At 46.6% G+C, this 16,184-nt stretch overlaps 1 protein-coding gene across 1 annotated transcript in view; it reads right to left on the reverse strand.

The window, feature by feature from the left end:
* The window catches only part of LOC139755520 (uncharacterized), a 135,742-nt gene that overhangs the window by 32,543 nt on the left and 87,015 nt on the right, over positions 1-16,184 (reverse strand). Inside the window, exons 65-77 of the mRNA XM_071673908.1 lie at positions 14,434-14,605; positions 13,460-13,653; positions 12,579-12,725; positions 11,542-11,689; positions 10,507-10,693; positions 10,179-10,284; positions 9,177-9,342; positions 7,422-7,597; positions 7,017-7,289; positions 6,060-6,242; positions 4,335-4,413; positions 2,743-2,916; positions 32-159 (exon numbers count right to left, since the gene is read on the reverse strand). Of these exons, the coding sequence (XP_071530009.1) occupies positions 32-159; positions 2,743-2,916; positions 4,335-4,413; positions 6,060-6,242; positions 7,017-7,289; positions 7,422-7,597; positions 9,177-9,342; positions 10,179-10,284; positions 10,507-10,693; positions 11,542-11,689; positions 12,579-12,725; positions 13,460-13,653; positions 14,434-14,605 (2,133 nt within the window). The remainder of the gene's footprint in view (positions 1-31; positions 160-2,742; positions 2,917-4,334; positions 4,414-6,059; positions 6,243-7,016; positions 7,290-7,421; positions 7,598-9,176; positions 9,343-10,178; positions 10,285-10,506; positions 10,694-11,541; positions 11,690-12,578; positions 12,726-13,459; positions 13,654-14,433; positions 14,606-16,184) is intronic.

Raw genomic sequence — 16,184 nt, forward strand, 5'->3', positions numbered from 1 at the left:
CAGGAGAGGAGAAGACGAGCAGGTGACTCACCTGAGCGACTGAGTAAGTGTTCTCGTCCCAGACGACCAGTAGGTCAGGGCGGAGGACCAGCTGCTTGTTCTCTTGTGTGATGTTCAGGTAACGGTCGCACTTCTCGCTCTTGGAGCAGTTGTTGTGGACTGCAGAAACGCGGGAGACAACACAGGTTATATATATATACAGGGTAGTGAGGCGGGCGGTGTGTCCTGCAGGCTCAAACCCCTACCATCATGAAGTCACAACCCTGGCTACTATGGCCAAACAAATGGACAAATATAAACCTGCAATTACAGAGTCATAGACTCCAGCTCACTGACTGTTCCTGTACCACACACAACACGGAAGTTTTGCCACGGCATCTCTCTCTCTCTCTCTCTCTCTCTCTCTCTCTCTCTCTCTCTCTCTCTCTCTCTCTCTCTCTCTCTCTCTCTCTCTCTCCCACCCGGTAGCATTCCTCCTAACTCTGCCTCTCAACGATGCTTGTGACGGGATGAGGAGGCCTTAACAAGCTGACTACACACAACACGTCACAGTGTCTAGGAATATGATCGACCGGATCCTAACCCACCTTGTCACCAGTGGGAGCTCCACTACCTAGCCTCACACCCTGGCCACTACCACCGTGGTACACCACAAGATAGCCTTTCATGAACATCATAATGACTTGCTCATCTTCCGCTACTGATTGAGACCCCAGAGATGACCACCTCCTCAGTTTCTCCCGTGACGCGACTCGAGAGAGACCAAAGTTTGGCCTGAGTGTAGGCCTCCCCGGTGAGTGTTGGTGGGAGTCAGCCCCTGTCATGGAGTTCCCAGATGCTGGTCTTATCGCTGATGTTGTCCCTACACGTTACGTCTACCACAGTCTGCCAACGACAACCAGGCGAGTCACTCGACAAGATATGAAAGCGAAGATCAAACAACACAGAACCATTCATCCAGTCCACCCTGAAGAAGGAGGAGTAAGGTGGGGTCACTCCTGTTTGTGGACACTTTGCCTATAAAACAAGACAGCGTCTTGAAGTATCAAATGTTCAGAAAGACAACAAACAAAGATGACCTGATGCACTTCTACTCTTAACTACGACGAAAGGATAGAATACAGCGCTTGAATTGTTGATATCTTTTTCCCCCCAAAGGGAGTTCACAATTATGTCGTCAGAAACATGTGAGGGACGACTGCCAATGCATCAGCGACACGTTTACGGAAATACAGATCCTACAGCATGTCATCAGCGAATGTGTACAGATGACGATAATCCAGATCAGCCCTTGAGTACAACGTGTATACATCGGCAGAGTCGCCCTCCCACTAGGGAACACTGCCACTTTCTCATACGTGCTTCAGTAACCCAGTGGTGATCTGCCAAGCAAACACAACACTTGAAGGAAACCACCAGATTAACCAGATGTCGTGATACAGACAACAGTGCTGAGTGGATATTCTCCTGTGTGGCGGCTGCAGCAACATGTGCCTACGGCAGACGCGTCAGGACCTACAGAGGACTGTACGATCTTCTCATGGACCGCAGGGAAAATCTAAAGCCACTTAGAGTAGCAGATGCGAAGAAGTGATTCTAGTGCAAGCATTATGCAGAGTGTAAACACGACAGAGCAAAACATGGCATGGTTAACGTGGCAACTTCTGATACAGATCTGTTTGATAGCCCCCTCTCTCTCTCTCCCATTCTGCCACTTACCCTCCACCAATGACCTCACCTCCCCACCCATCTCTCTTCATCCCAAGGGCTGTTGTATACATAAGAGTGTCTGGTGGTCTTAGAATTATCCTGAACACCTGAAGAAGGTGTTAGAGATGCTTCCGTTGGTGGATGTAGCCTACGTTGACGTCCTTAATGACGCCTGGCAGCTGGTGGGCTGAATGATCAACAAGCCAACCAACCCAATGTGGTCTGTCAATGGCTGGACAAAGCAGGTGAGAGTAACACGCTGCCGTCTTCCATTAAGGATCACCATCTTCAAGGAAAGTGTCTTTAGCTTGCTTGTTCTTATGCTTTCTCGTCTTACGAGTCCATCACAACAAGGTTATGGCGTATGCTTCCTTGATCATAATGTTTCCAGGCTCATGGAACAATATTCATTGCAGAAAGCTCATTTCACGATCTCATGTTTCATTATCTTCAACTATAACTACTTTACTCAAGCTAGAATTGTACAAGTCTTTTCGAAACATTCAGTATCACTTTAGCAATTCAACGACATTGTTTATTTCAGTTGAAACTATCGTTTATTCAGTATGTAAAGTAGGCTGGTGTGAATTCCCTTTTGGTTAATTGTTTTCAGTCGGCTCATTAGCATTGTAGACTGCTTAAAAGCCCCACGCAGTGAAAATAATAGAATATCGTGTAAGTACTGAACACAGTCATGCAGAAAACTATAAGAACAGCAGAGAATCAACTACCATATATACTGCAGAAGACCAAAATAGTCAGTGGTACCAGGATCCTTAGTCGATGGGTCGTAGGAGTAGAATACAGATCTCATACATCACTAAACCATAGAGCCAGATGGTGCATGCAGTCCGTCTCCCGCCAGTACCCTGGTCTGAGAACACCTGACACTACACTCGTCACCCTCTGACTCACACACTTTATGGCACCACATCCGAACCGTCACACAACAACAGGGAAGATACTACTAACAAATGCATTACTCCACCACCTTCAACACGAAAGCTCATCATTCCCACATATTCGTCTTACCTGACACAGCCCAGTCTTTGTTGATCTTGTCCTGAGCCAGGATGTGGTTACATGGCTCCAGCTCGTAGCTAGAATCATCGAAGGAGTGGAAGTTCCGACCCTCAATCTTACATATCGGGTCTATGAGCCTCGGCAGCTCAGTGGAGGTGGTAGGAGCGGGACTTCCAATCGGCTCTGTAAGAACATCAAAACAAAAACGCATCAGACATTTGGACACGTTGTTTCATCTATAGATTAAGTTCACCAGTTTCCAGGAAACATATACAAATGTTGATATGTAAGTCGCGAGCCACCATGAATTGAAAGACATAGTGAAGGAGGTTCATTACATTCTAATATCATCGAGAGAACTATGGGTCTGGAGCAGGTCAATGGAGAGACCAAGATGCAAACATGCCACAGTTTTCACAACAAAGTGATGTGCAGGTACTATTGTGGCTAGAATAGGGAATTATGAAGAAGTGTGGTATGGTGAAAGAAATGGTGGGCAAAGACAACGCTGGAGAGTTAATACAATGTGGAAATGAACAGGCAACTGGAAGGTAAAGAACATCTTAGACAGATAAGTATGCAGTTAAGATGACTGAGGGTAATAACGTCTTATGACTGACTGAGGGAGTCTGGCTGTGGGGTCGACACAGTGAGAGGGTGTCCTCTGATGTACTGAGACCGTGTCCACATATAGAGGAAGGCCTGGAGAGGTTATCCCAGGGAAGTCTCTTGGTCGAGGGACCGGGTAGTTAATATTTCTTCTGGAACCCTGACCTCCAGCCATTCCTCTCTTTCTGCTCTCATGCACGAAGAGCTTCACAGATCATGAAGTACTGGGTCCCATACAATTTTTTTTACCTCATTACAAAAGAATTTTTCAGACTCCCTGAAGGATGTTCACGGTACCTGCAGGTTACAAGGATACCGGATTGAAAAACTATGAGCAAAACTTCTATATAGGAGTAAGGAAGATATACATGATGTATAGAGGAAGAGGAAAATACTAAATGAATAAGACTATGTCGAAAAGTGAACATCGGAAGCAACTGTTCTGTAGGAACATACACTACAATGTGGCTCTCCAGTCCAAATGGAAACTGCAAATGATTACGTTGTAAGATTCTTCAATACGTTAGCTACTGCATTAGGGTCAGGTTGTGATATCAACAAATGATTACGTTGTAAGACTCTTCAGTACGTTACCTTCTGCATTAGGGTCAGGTGGTGATATCAACAAATGGGAGAGAGTGTTGTAAATATGATAACTGAAGTTACTGCGTCCTGAGAGTAACTCTTGGAGAGAATAACACCCTCCAAAAACCCTTTACTGTCAAGGTAGCATATTAATTATCCCAGCGTCTACCTGTTTACGCAAAGGAAGGACGTATCCACAGATAACATTAATGGAAAACCAAGGAGAATAGGGATGTGATGTATATACAGTCTTCCAAACATATCTAACAATTCAGAAGTAAATTATAACTTAGAGAAAAATACTGGCTGAATATCTTAGACAGAATACTGGCTGAATATCTTAGACAGAGTACTGGCTGAATATCTGTCAAGATATGTGAATACAGTTGAACTCCAGATATACGTACTGCAAGCAAATTCGGGACATTCTTCACCGGGGTTGGTCTGGTAGAACTCCTCGTTGGCTGCACATACGGGGAGTTCCATCTGTGGAAAATGTCAACACTTAACACCAAATCATTCATCAGATAATCTCTGATAATCTTACTCCATCCTGTACGGTAGAGATGAACCTCTGGCACACTTTCCTCACAACACTGAACATTTCTCTTACATCAGGCATTTTGAACAAATACATTTTCTTCGTACACTTTGATTAAAGTATATACCTGCCTCTCTCTCTCTCTCTCTCTCTCTCTCTCTCTCTCTCTCTCTCTCTCTCTCTCTCTCTCTCTCTCTCTCTCTCTCTCTCTCTGTAGGATACATTCCAAAACAATAAACCAACAAAGGCGGAGCCGTACACTCCAGACGGGAGCTCCCCAGCTTCCAGGATCTCACTCCAGTTCCAGTATTCACAATCCTTCTCTCAGACGTGCAGACACACAACTCATCCATGAACCCACGAAATATTCTCTTTGACAACTGGCGTTCGTCACCTGCCATGTACATGAGCCAGTAAATCGGAAGAACTGTTACGTGCTACATCGAGCGTTACGTGCTAAATCGAGCGTTACGTGCTACATCGAGCGTTACGTGCTACATCGACCTAAAGTTACGTAGGACATTCAGAACCCTCTCTGCCAGAACGCTCTCTAGACTTAGATCTTCTACTTCAAAGACAATATCATCGAAGAGAAACATTGCGGTGTTGTAGCTACGTATTTCATCATGATACCTCAACCATCTGTGTGGGGAAGGAAATGTAACGTAGGCCAACGCACCGTGCTCCTTCGTTTACAATCTGTAACAACACAAGTCACACGGGTCACAGGTCTCCCCCTGCTCCCCACATTATTCACGATTACATATTGTTTTAGTCATACTATATAGTCCTCAGTGACAGTATGTCACAGTCCTCGCCTAGTGTAGGTGAGGGTGAGTGTGGAGGGGGGAAAAAAAAAGCGTAAAATACAAAAAGAATCCTAAATCTAAGACGGTGCAGACATCGAGGTGAGGACCCCTAGTGAGGGAAGCAACCTAAACTTACAGTGGACACTGGTATAGTCAGTATATTGTCAGTATCATCAACCAGTGAAGAAAATGGAGGGGTGACGATGAGGAGGAGACGAGAGGGGGAGAGAGAGAGATGGAGCATAAGAACAACTAACCATCGTTGAGAAAAGAGAAGAAATGTGTGATAGGTTTAGACCACAGCGTCTCCCAGTCAACCCCCTTGGCCGCCACACCCTCTGGTGCTGACCGTACGTCATCTGCCCAGATGCCCCTGTGTGAGACTAAGCATCCATGTGTTTACAGTCTCCAGGATGGAAGCAGACGCACGGGGCATTGTGGTATGTCATAATCTGTTCAGTATTAACTCTCTGACGACTATCTGTTTACGTGAATCCACTCTGACATTATCAGCTAGTTAGCATTCTGTCTTTCTGCCCCATTTATCCACTCGTGACTTCACAATGTGTGGAAATATGGAATGATTTATGAGGTAGTCGAGAGACTAGGAGAAAAATATCTATCTGTCCTGCAGTTCCCTTGATCTCGAGCATTTTGGTACTGACTGTAGACAACAAATGTTGCAGTTATCCCCAAAAAATACACACGTTTTCATCAAAAAGAGATACGAAAAGAAGGAAAATATATCAGACATGTTATATAAACACTGACGTCATACTTACGTTAGAGAGAGGACATTTGGTGTAGCCTTCTGGTGTGGTGGGTGGGAAGGGCGTGGTGACCTGTACACAGGTGTACTGTGGACAAGCAGAAGACTCAGTTCCCTGGATGTACATGGTGCGTAGATCTTCTGGGCATTCCACCGGTGGACATATTGTGGTGGTGCTGATTGGCACGCACTCAAACTGACGGAAACGGATACAGAGAGAAACTTACGATAGTGTAGAACAGTCATATGACAGTTTTATATACAAGTTCCAGTTCCTTCTATACAGTTAACCTTTTTCACCCTCCTAAATGTTCAGGCCCCGATCCCCCAAAGCTTCTTCCACTCCGTTCTTCCATCCCCCCCTTTTGGTCCCCCCCTCCTCCCTCCCCCCCCTCTCTCTCTCTCTCTCTCTCTCTCTCTCTCTCTCTCTCTCTCTCTCTCTCTCTCTCTCTCTCTCTCTCTCTCTCTCTCTCTCACTTTATCTCGCCGTTCAAGATGGCTGTCTCACTCCTTCATGCCAACTTGTCCCATACCAAACCACAGTTGCCTCCCTGTCATCTGGCGTGTTCACTCCTTCCAAACACTCGCCCCCTCTTCTCTAAATCTCCTGCCTGTTAACTCTGGTCATTTGATACATGGCTACTGAAGTTATCACTAAGTTACGACCGACTTTAAAAGAATAGCAGACAACATGTTATATAACTGAGGAGACAAAGTGATCGAGGACTGAGTGATCACATGAGCCGAGCTTTGCTGGAAGCATTCATACATGTTTTAGTAGGAGACTCGGTAGATTCCACACTCCTGAGGTGGATTTCTAAGGGGATGTGGGAGTTAGTAGGAAGGGTTGAGCAGGAAAATGAAGGTAAGGAAGAGGACTTGATTGAAGGACAAAATTCATATAGGCCGTACTTCAACATAGGGGAGGAGTCTAGCAGACTGTCTCTGGATTGCTTGAGCAGGAACCTACCGGAGGACACAATGACAACAGCGCCATAGAATCAGCAAAGGTGATCTCATATCCTTCCGGGCAGTTGGGAGGTGGGCAGGGTGCAGTGGGAGGTGCTGATGTCACACAGTGGTACTGTGGACACAAGTCGTCCGACGACTGTTGCATGAAGTCATAGTAGTAGTCTTCGTCTTGGACCACATAGCCTTCAGGACAACTTGGCGGAGGGCAGGTGGGAGGCTCCATCGTTGTGGCGGGGGGAACGCACTCGTACTTGGGGCAGATATCACCCAGCTGTTGAGGAAGAGGCAAGAGGCGTCGGTGAGGACGGGTCAGTGAGGAGGTGCGAGGTGTGGGTTGAATCCATATGTGACTGTCAGAGCGAGTGTGTGTGTGTAACACTACGGGAAGCATGACGCGACCCACCTTCTTCGGTACCAGGACGATATCGTAGCGAGGCGGACACAGAGGAATGGGGCATGGTAAGGGCGTGGTGATGACTGGCGGCTCGCACACGATCTTCGGGCAGAGACCCTTCGTGGCCTGCACCACTACCGTCCAGTGGTCAGGACAGAAGGGCGTCGGGCACGCCTCAGGAATCACTAGTGCGAGATGATAGAAAGAAAAAAGTCTGACATCAACAACTGCGAAGCAAACAAGTTGGTCACAGCTGAAATGGACATGTCTGTGTACACTTAGCTACTCCTGCTGTGGATGTGCAACTGAAACCCGAGTTATGGATGACTCAAGTTCAGTTTACGAATGAAATGTAGAAAATCATGGTGGAAACCAAATCAAGAGAGATACAGTTGTGGTAACAATACAGAGAGACAGTTGTGGTAACAATACAGAGAGGCACAATTGTGGTAACAATACAGAGAGACACAGTTGTGGGCCCAGATAGCAGGAAGTACAGAAAATCTCACACAAGAGCCACAAATACAGTTTGATAAATGATTTGAAAAAGGGGAAATAATTTAGGGATGTCATATGGAAGAGTTACGTACAGCAAAGAAAAATAAGAAAGACCTAGAGAACTGGAAAAATATGAGAGAGTACGAATGAATACATCAAGATATATTAAGATTAAGATTCCATGCGTTACCTCGCTAACGCGGGAGACAGCGCCAAAGTATAATAGAATATGAAAGATAAAAGAAAGAAGAAAAATGTGAAAGAAGTGTACACAGACCAAATGATTATCCATACATGCTCCATAAACACAGAAGGAAATAGTCAGTCACAGAACACAGAGGAGGGAATCAGCGAGGCAGATGACAGGGAATGTGATGTGTTCAGAAACATCTGATGAAGAATTCTGTATGTTCGTCTGACTGACTGAAGTGATGCAATTGCTTTCTTGCTTAACACCATGTGAAGTAATTGCTTTCTTGCTTAACACTAAGTGAAGCAACTGCCTTCTTGCTTAACACTATGTGAAGCAAATGCACTCTTGCTTAACACTAGGTGAAGCAACTGCTTTCTTGCTTAACACTATGTGAAGCAACTGCTTTCTTGCTTAACACTATGTGAAGCAATTGCTTTCTTGTTTAACACTAAGTGAAGCAATTGCTTTCTTGCTTAACACTAAGTGAAGCAACTGCTTTCTTGCTTGACACTAAGTGAAGCAAATGTTACTCGCTTGACACGGTGTGAGGCAACTGAAATTCGCTTAAAACTAAGTGAGGCAGCTGGTTCTTGCTTCTTAACACCATGAGAACAGAACGTTAGAGGAGTGAGAGTTGCCTCAGAAGATACATCCAGTACGAGGGAAGTACACGAGATATAACGAAACATCGGAAGTCCAGCGGGTAAAAGTTTGTAGACAGAATGAGGCAATGAGGAGGAAAACAAGAATGCGGGAAAAAAAAAACCCAAGGCCATGATGAGGCCAGCCAAGGTTGAGCGACCAAACAAGGCCGTAAGGTCAGCCAAGACTGAGCGACCAACCAAGGCTACAGGACCAACCAAGTCCAAGTGGCCAAATCGAGGCCAGATGGCCAGCCAAGACCACAAGACCGACTAAGGCCACACGGGCAACCAAGGGCTGGCGCTCTAGTGTACCGCCCACACGGAAGGGGATCCTCGTCTGTCTGACACGACTGTGATGAATCCTTGACTTACCGGGAGTCGTGGCCGGGCAATCCAGCTCGTCACGACTGTGATGAATCCTTGACTTACCGGGAGTCGTGGCCGGGCAAACCAGCTCGTCATCTGGACAGTCCTCGACACCATCGCACCATGACGTCTCGTTCAGGCAGTAGTTGCTGGATGGACACAGCTTCGTCCCCACGGGACAAGGCTTGCACACACAGGCACACATAGGGGTCAACACTGACTGCTCATCCTGGAGGAGGAGAAGGCAAGTGCAATGATTTTAGTCGCGAACTGACGCCATCTCAGTGGACAAGATCATGAGGAATCTTCCACTGATATAGATAAACCTCATCAGCACAGTGGTCTACACTCCGATTCAATGAAGGACCAGAGGACATCTGTAACCAGATGACGTGCAAGAAACTCAGATGAGATAGATACTGCTCAAAATAGACGTTTTCTTTTTCTCCCTAAGATGATAATCACTCCAACATGGAATATATGATCCATTTTCTGTTGCTTTAATTTTTCTATATCTTGTTTCAACCCAGCAAAGAGACCGTTGCTCTTTAATTTTTCTATATCTTGTTTCAACCCAGCAAAGAGACCGTTGCTCTTTAATTTTTCTATATCTTGTTTCAACCCAGCAAAGAGACCGTTGCTCTTTTGTTACGAAAACTGAATAACTTGAGAAAACTTATCAGGGCTTTACTGTATAACTTCCACTAGATTTCAGTTTTATCCCTGAACTTTCAAGATTCAGTTACAGCTCTTTAGGCCAATGAACACTGCACACGAAACACTTTGACATGACATCACAGACATGTATAGCCGGATAAGCTTCCTCTTCTTGCTAATCTATTTTCCACTAACTTCTGCTGCTGTATTCTTAGACTAACCCTCATATCTCTGCTGGAGTGATGCAATCGAATATCAACATACAACATAGCTTGGGCAAAATACACAAGTGAAAACCTGGTTAAGGTTCCCATAGTTGTGTGTTATTGGAGTGGATCGCTCCTCCCTCATTACCTTCTTTTCCATACAAGTTACACAATTCATATGGATTATTCTTCTTCGACTTACATCGTCACATGGTAGGCATTCCTTCTTGGTGCACTCGGCTTTTCCGTTCACCAGACACTGGCACTCATCACAATCAGTGGTCTCAAAGATTGACGAAATCTCGTGCCTGTTGGAGGGATAAAAGGGAGAATCAGCTCTTACGTCGTAGCTACTAACGGTCGTTTTTTGATATATATATATATATATATATATATATATATATATATACATCTACATCTCTAGATTTCTACGTCTATCACCAGAGAGAGAGAGAGAGAGAGAGAGAGAGAGAGAGAGAGAGAGAGAGAGAGAGAGAGAGAGAGAGAGAGAGAGAGACCCTCCCACTCACCCGATGCCATCCTTGTAGCACGGACAGAAGCCCTCAGCCACGCACGCTTCACCGTCGAAGTACTTGCCATACGAGCAGGAGACACAGCTGTCGTAATACTCCTCAGGCAGACCAGGGCAGGGTGAGCAGTAAGGTGGGGGTGGCTCAGTAGTCGTCACCGCAGGCCTTGGCGTCGTAGTCACCTCAGCTAAGCAGAGGAAAAAAAAATTGATATTTCCACCTTCAGTTCTCATGCCTTCCTTCATCATATGTAATTACCTGACATGGTTGTGATTACCTAATTAAGCGATACAGGAAGAGAGTCTTATACTTACTGGGCCTCAAACTATTACACATCTTTAAGCATTATGAAGTACCTTAAAACCAGGACTCTCTGCGTACTATCCTTTCCTTGCCTTGTTCCACGCGTCCACGACTCCTATAAAACCATTTCTTTATATCATTCGTCACTTTAGTCTTAGTTCCCTGTAGCGTGATGGAGTCAGCATGTCGTCATTTCTGATTTCTAAGACATAATCATTATTCACTTGACTGAATCCAATTTAAACTTACATTTCATCGTAATGTTTTCCCACTTCCTTTTTTTTTCTCTCCTTGACGTGGGTAATGCCATAGCTGGTACCCTTCCTATGGCTGTTACCTGCCACTCTTTCCTTCACACTCTCGTGGTAGACAGTGTCATTAGACATTGCCTCTGCCAGTGCTAACTGTGTGCATGTAATTCTCCACGTGCAGTGTGTCTTGCACGTATCTATAACAAATGTCACAATCATGAATGTTTTCAGTAGACTGAATCTACACACACAACACACACACACACACACAACACACACACACCAGACGTAATGTGTCATGTTATCCTAACAACGAATTCAGTCCAGAGACTTACTGAAGGGATGTACGTACGTATTTTGCGAAGAGCATCACACCCAAGATCCGTGTGTGTGTGTGTGTGTGTGTGTGTGTGTGTGTGTGTAACGCCCGACCCACAGTAGATGTTGATAACCACAACCACAAGAACCTGATGGTACTCACGGTAGGGGTGGAAGCAGCCCAGAACCTCGGCTCTCAAGGCGATGTTGTTATTCCAAGTTTTGGGTCTGATCTCCAGGAATCTGGCCTGGATGAGGCGGTCGAACTTGGTCTTGACCGGTGTGTTTCCGTCGAAGTTGGCAGGGAACACCTGGGTGAGACATGGTGATCAGGACCAGTTTAGTAGTGGCCTCACCTGACGAGTTAAAAAAACATTTATATATATACTTTATACACACCAGTGGGTCATGACACTCCAGGACTTGTGGAAGTAATATCAAACAAGTGTGGAAGACTGAACACCATGCCAGTCCACTGTGGAAGACTGAACACCATGCCAGTCCACTGTGGATGACTGAACACCATGCCAGTCCACTGTGGAAGACTGAACACCATGCCAGTCCACTGTGGATGACTGAACACCATGCCAGTCCACTGTGGATGACTGAACACCATGCCAGTCCACTGTGGATGACTGAACATCATGCCAGTCCACTGTGGGTGACTGAACATCATGCCAGTCCACTGTGGAAGACTGAACATCATACCAGTCCACCCCGCCAATGGTGGAACAGAAGGAGGACGAAAGTGACTGATTAATGTTTACTGTGCAAACGTTATTTGTATAATGTGGGGCCATCGCCCGGGCCCCCCCACACTTCATGGCCCGCCCCAGGTTGTTGTTTTTATAATTATCTTTATCATTTGAATGACTTCTAAGAATTTGAATCATAAACAATGTGTTAAGATACTTCCATGACAGGTACATGGGGGGAATGGTGGGTGGGTAAAGTGAAACGGACAGCATACATGTTTGACTTGTCCAGGGTCTTCTCTGCCCCACGACCTCCTCTACCTGGGGACATTATGAGGTTCAGGAGGGACACAACCCACCCGACCCAACCCTCATGATCTATCCACATCACTCGACCTCCTCCTCCTCCTCCTCCTCCACCACCAGCGTGAGTATCCTCATGTATCGAGAGTCCCTGTGAAGTCAGTGGCCGCCCCCCGACCCGTGGCGTGAGAGCCGGACCTACCTTGTCGGTGCCGTCTGGGGCCTTGACGGTGTTCCACGTCTCGCCGTCAGGAGAGTAGCGCACGGTGAAGGACTCCACCCACTCATCTGTGCCGGGCCGCCCCTGGGTCACTACTCCCGACAGCTTGCTGGGCTCCACGAAGTCAAACTGGGTACAGAAGATGGTGAGGTGTCAGCATGACCCACATGACGGGAGCGACATGCATGGCCTCATGACGCCACATTGGGACGACCTACATAACATGACCAAGTTAGTGCACACATAGGGTGACTGTACCATGGGTCAATACTGGGGACAATGACTGTACCATGGGTCAATACTGGGGACAGAATGACTGTACCATGGGTCAATACTGGGGACAGAATGACTGTACCATGGGTCAATACTGGGGACAGAATGACTGTACCATGGGTCAATACTGGGGACAGAATGACTGTACCATGGGTCAATACTGGGGACAGAATGACTGTACCATGGGTCAATACTGGGGACAGAATGACTGTACCATGGGTCAATACTGGGGACAGAATGACTGGATGTCATCAGTGATAACAGAATACTTTGTTCTGTACTGCCAATCAGACTGAGTTACCACTCAGGCTGTTACCACTCAGAATGAGCTACCACTCAGATTGAGTTACCACTCAGACTCAGTGTTACCACTCAGACTGAGTTACCACTCAGACTGAGTTACCACTCAGACTCAGTGTTACCACTCAGACTGAGTTACCACTCAGACTGAGTTACCACTCAGACTGGGTTACCACTCAGATTGAGTTACCACTCAGACTCAGTGTTACCACTCAGACTCACTGTTACCACTCAGACTCAGTGTTACCACTCAGACTCAGTGTTGCCACTCAGATCACAACACAACTCACCCTGACGAACTGGTCGGGTTCTGGTTCAGCCACCCAGGCCCCGGCGGACATGAAGGGCGTCGCCTGCGTGTTGAGCGGCAGGTTCTGCTTGCCGTAGTAGTAATACATGTTGTTCAGCACCGACGACAACTGCACCTGCAGGTCAGACATCTCCCCAGACTCCAGACCCATCGGCTCCTCACACTCAGGCTCCTCTGTGCAAGATGAGGAAGGACCACGATGAGTCACGATGAGTCACGATGAGTCACGATGAGTCATGCATGTTTATCACATGGATGGAGGAGGTGTGTGTGTGTGTGTGTGTGTGTGTGTGTGTGTGTGTGTGTGTGTGTGTGTGTGTGTTGGTTGCTCTGGCCCTACACCTCTCCAGGCTCTCTGTTCACCATCTATATCATAAAATCTATCTAAAAGAACTTGAATCTCGGGATCAAATCACCCCTCACTCTTCTCTCTTCCATTAGGAGCAAATCATGGGCCTTTCGCCTGTAACTCATCTCTGATCCTTCGGGGTATCGTCTATGTTGTCCTACGCTAGACCTTCTCCATTAGCTCTTTGTATATGAGTCAGGTGGGTGGCGACCATGTATGTGTTGATTTACCGGTGTGTTTTGTGTCTTCCATATTTCTCAAGAGACACGTCACATACAGACGAACACGCCACATCCAGACGAACACGTCACATCCAGACGAACACGTCACATCCAGACGAACACGTCACATCCAGACGAAAACAGACGTAAGCTCTTAAACACACACACACACACACACACACACACATACACACACAAGCCTTGCCTGTGTAAACACCCCAGACATCGTAACACACACACACACACACACACACAAGCCTTGCCTCCGTAAACACCCCAGACATCGTAACACACACACACACACACACACACACACAAGCCCTGCCTCCGTAAACACCCCAACACATCGTAGCAGGACAAGACGTGGGTCGTATTACTACGTACTGACTGTGGTGACGGCTGGGGCGAGTGTGGGATGCTTACAGCCGATGACTTCAAACCTCAGCGCAATGGCTCGATTCCAGTCAGTGGGTTCCAGTCTCAAGTAGCGCGCCTCTCTTGGCTCGTCGAAGATGTGTTCTATCGGGTCTGATGCGATGAGAGGACCCCGGAAGACCTGCCGAGTGTGGAATATGATAACATTTATAAAGTCAAGATGGGTGACATTGATCTACGTCCAGGTCCCTTCATACACGATCAGGAGGCTGTCTAGGTAGATAGATAGATAGACAGGGATAGATAGATACACGACCAGGAGGCTGTCTAGATAGATAGATAGACAGACAGGGATAGATAGACACACGATCAGGAGGCTGTCTGTCTCGATAGATAGATAGATAGAGAGAGAGAGAGACGATCAGGAGGCTGCATGTCTAGATAGATAGACAGGGATAGATAGATACATGATCAGGAGGCTGTCTGTCTCGACAGAGAGAGAGAGAGAGAGAGAGAGAGAGAGAGAGAGAGAGAGAGAGAGAGAGAGAGAGAGAGAGAGAGAGAGAGAGAGAGAGAGAGAGAGATACACGAGCAGGAGGCTTTCGCAGCAGGTGTGATAAAGAAAGCAAATTGAAAGACAAATGGATGGAGAAATCTGTAAGAATGATATTGGATACAGGGATGAGATACAGCGATCTCCAAGGTATAATGTAGGGGCTAGAAATGTCTCACAGTACACAGGGTGGGGCGACAGTACACAGGGTGGGATTACAGTACACAGGGTGGGGTGACAATACACAGGGTGGGGCTACATTACACAGGGTGGGGCTACAGTACACAGAGTGGGGTTACAGTACACAGGGTGTGGTTACAGTAGACAGGATGGGATTACAGTACACAGAGTGGGGCTACAGTATACAGAATGGGTTTAGAATGTATAGGGTGGGGTTACAGTACACAGGGTAGGGCTACAGTACACAGGATGGGGTTACAGTATACAAGGTGGGGCTACAGTACACAGGGTAGGGATACAGTACAAAGGGTGCTGCTACAGTACGTAGGGTGACGTTGCAGTACACAGGGTAGGATTACAGTACATAGGGTGGGGCTACAGTACATAGGGTGGGGTTAAGGGCCAAAGCATATGACCAAGAATAAGAGACATAATAAGCTTTCCACGAGTTGTAAAGCTAAGCTTTCGTAAATAGTTGACAATATATGTTTGGTGATATCTATGGATTCCCCCAAAATTGAAAAGTGGCTCCAATATACTTAAGAAATACTAATCCCAAAGGCAAAACATGGTAACTTATATGCAGGTAAAGACATTAAATCCAGGACTAATGGATGCACATACAGGTGGGAACGTACACCCGGCTTAATGTCTGTTCTTACAGAAACCGTACACCCAGTAAGGAGTGAGGCCAGGCAGGGCGCTCCAGTCATGCACACAACAAGAGCGGTACATCATGTTCTGGGCCTCGCATCACTGGTGACCTGCTGGAGGCACTGACTTCCCACTGAAGGACGAAGGGTTTGATTTCCCCACTGTGGTATTAAGGGTGTTGACTTCCCCACTGAGGAACTAAGGGTGTTTACTTCCTCACTGAGGAACTAAGGGTGTTGACTTCCCCACTGAGGAACTAAGGGTGTTTACTTCCTCACTGAGGAACTAAGGGTGTTCACTTCCTCACTGAGGAACTAAGGGTGTTTACTTCCTCACTGAGAAACTAGAGGTGTTGACTAACCCACTGAGGAAT

This window comes from Panulirus ornatus, chromosome 19 (assembly GCF_036320965.1).
Source record: "Panulirus ornatus isolate Po-2019 chromosome 19, ASM3632096v1, whole genome shotgun sequence".
Taxonomy (NCBI): domain Eukaryota; kingdom Metazoa; phylum Arthropoda; class Malacostraca; order Decapoda; family Palinuridae; genus Panulirus; species Panulirus ornatus.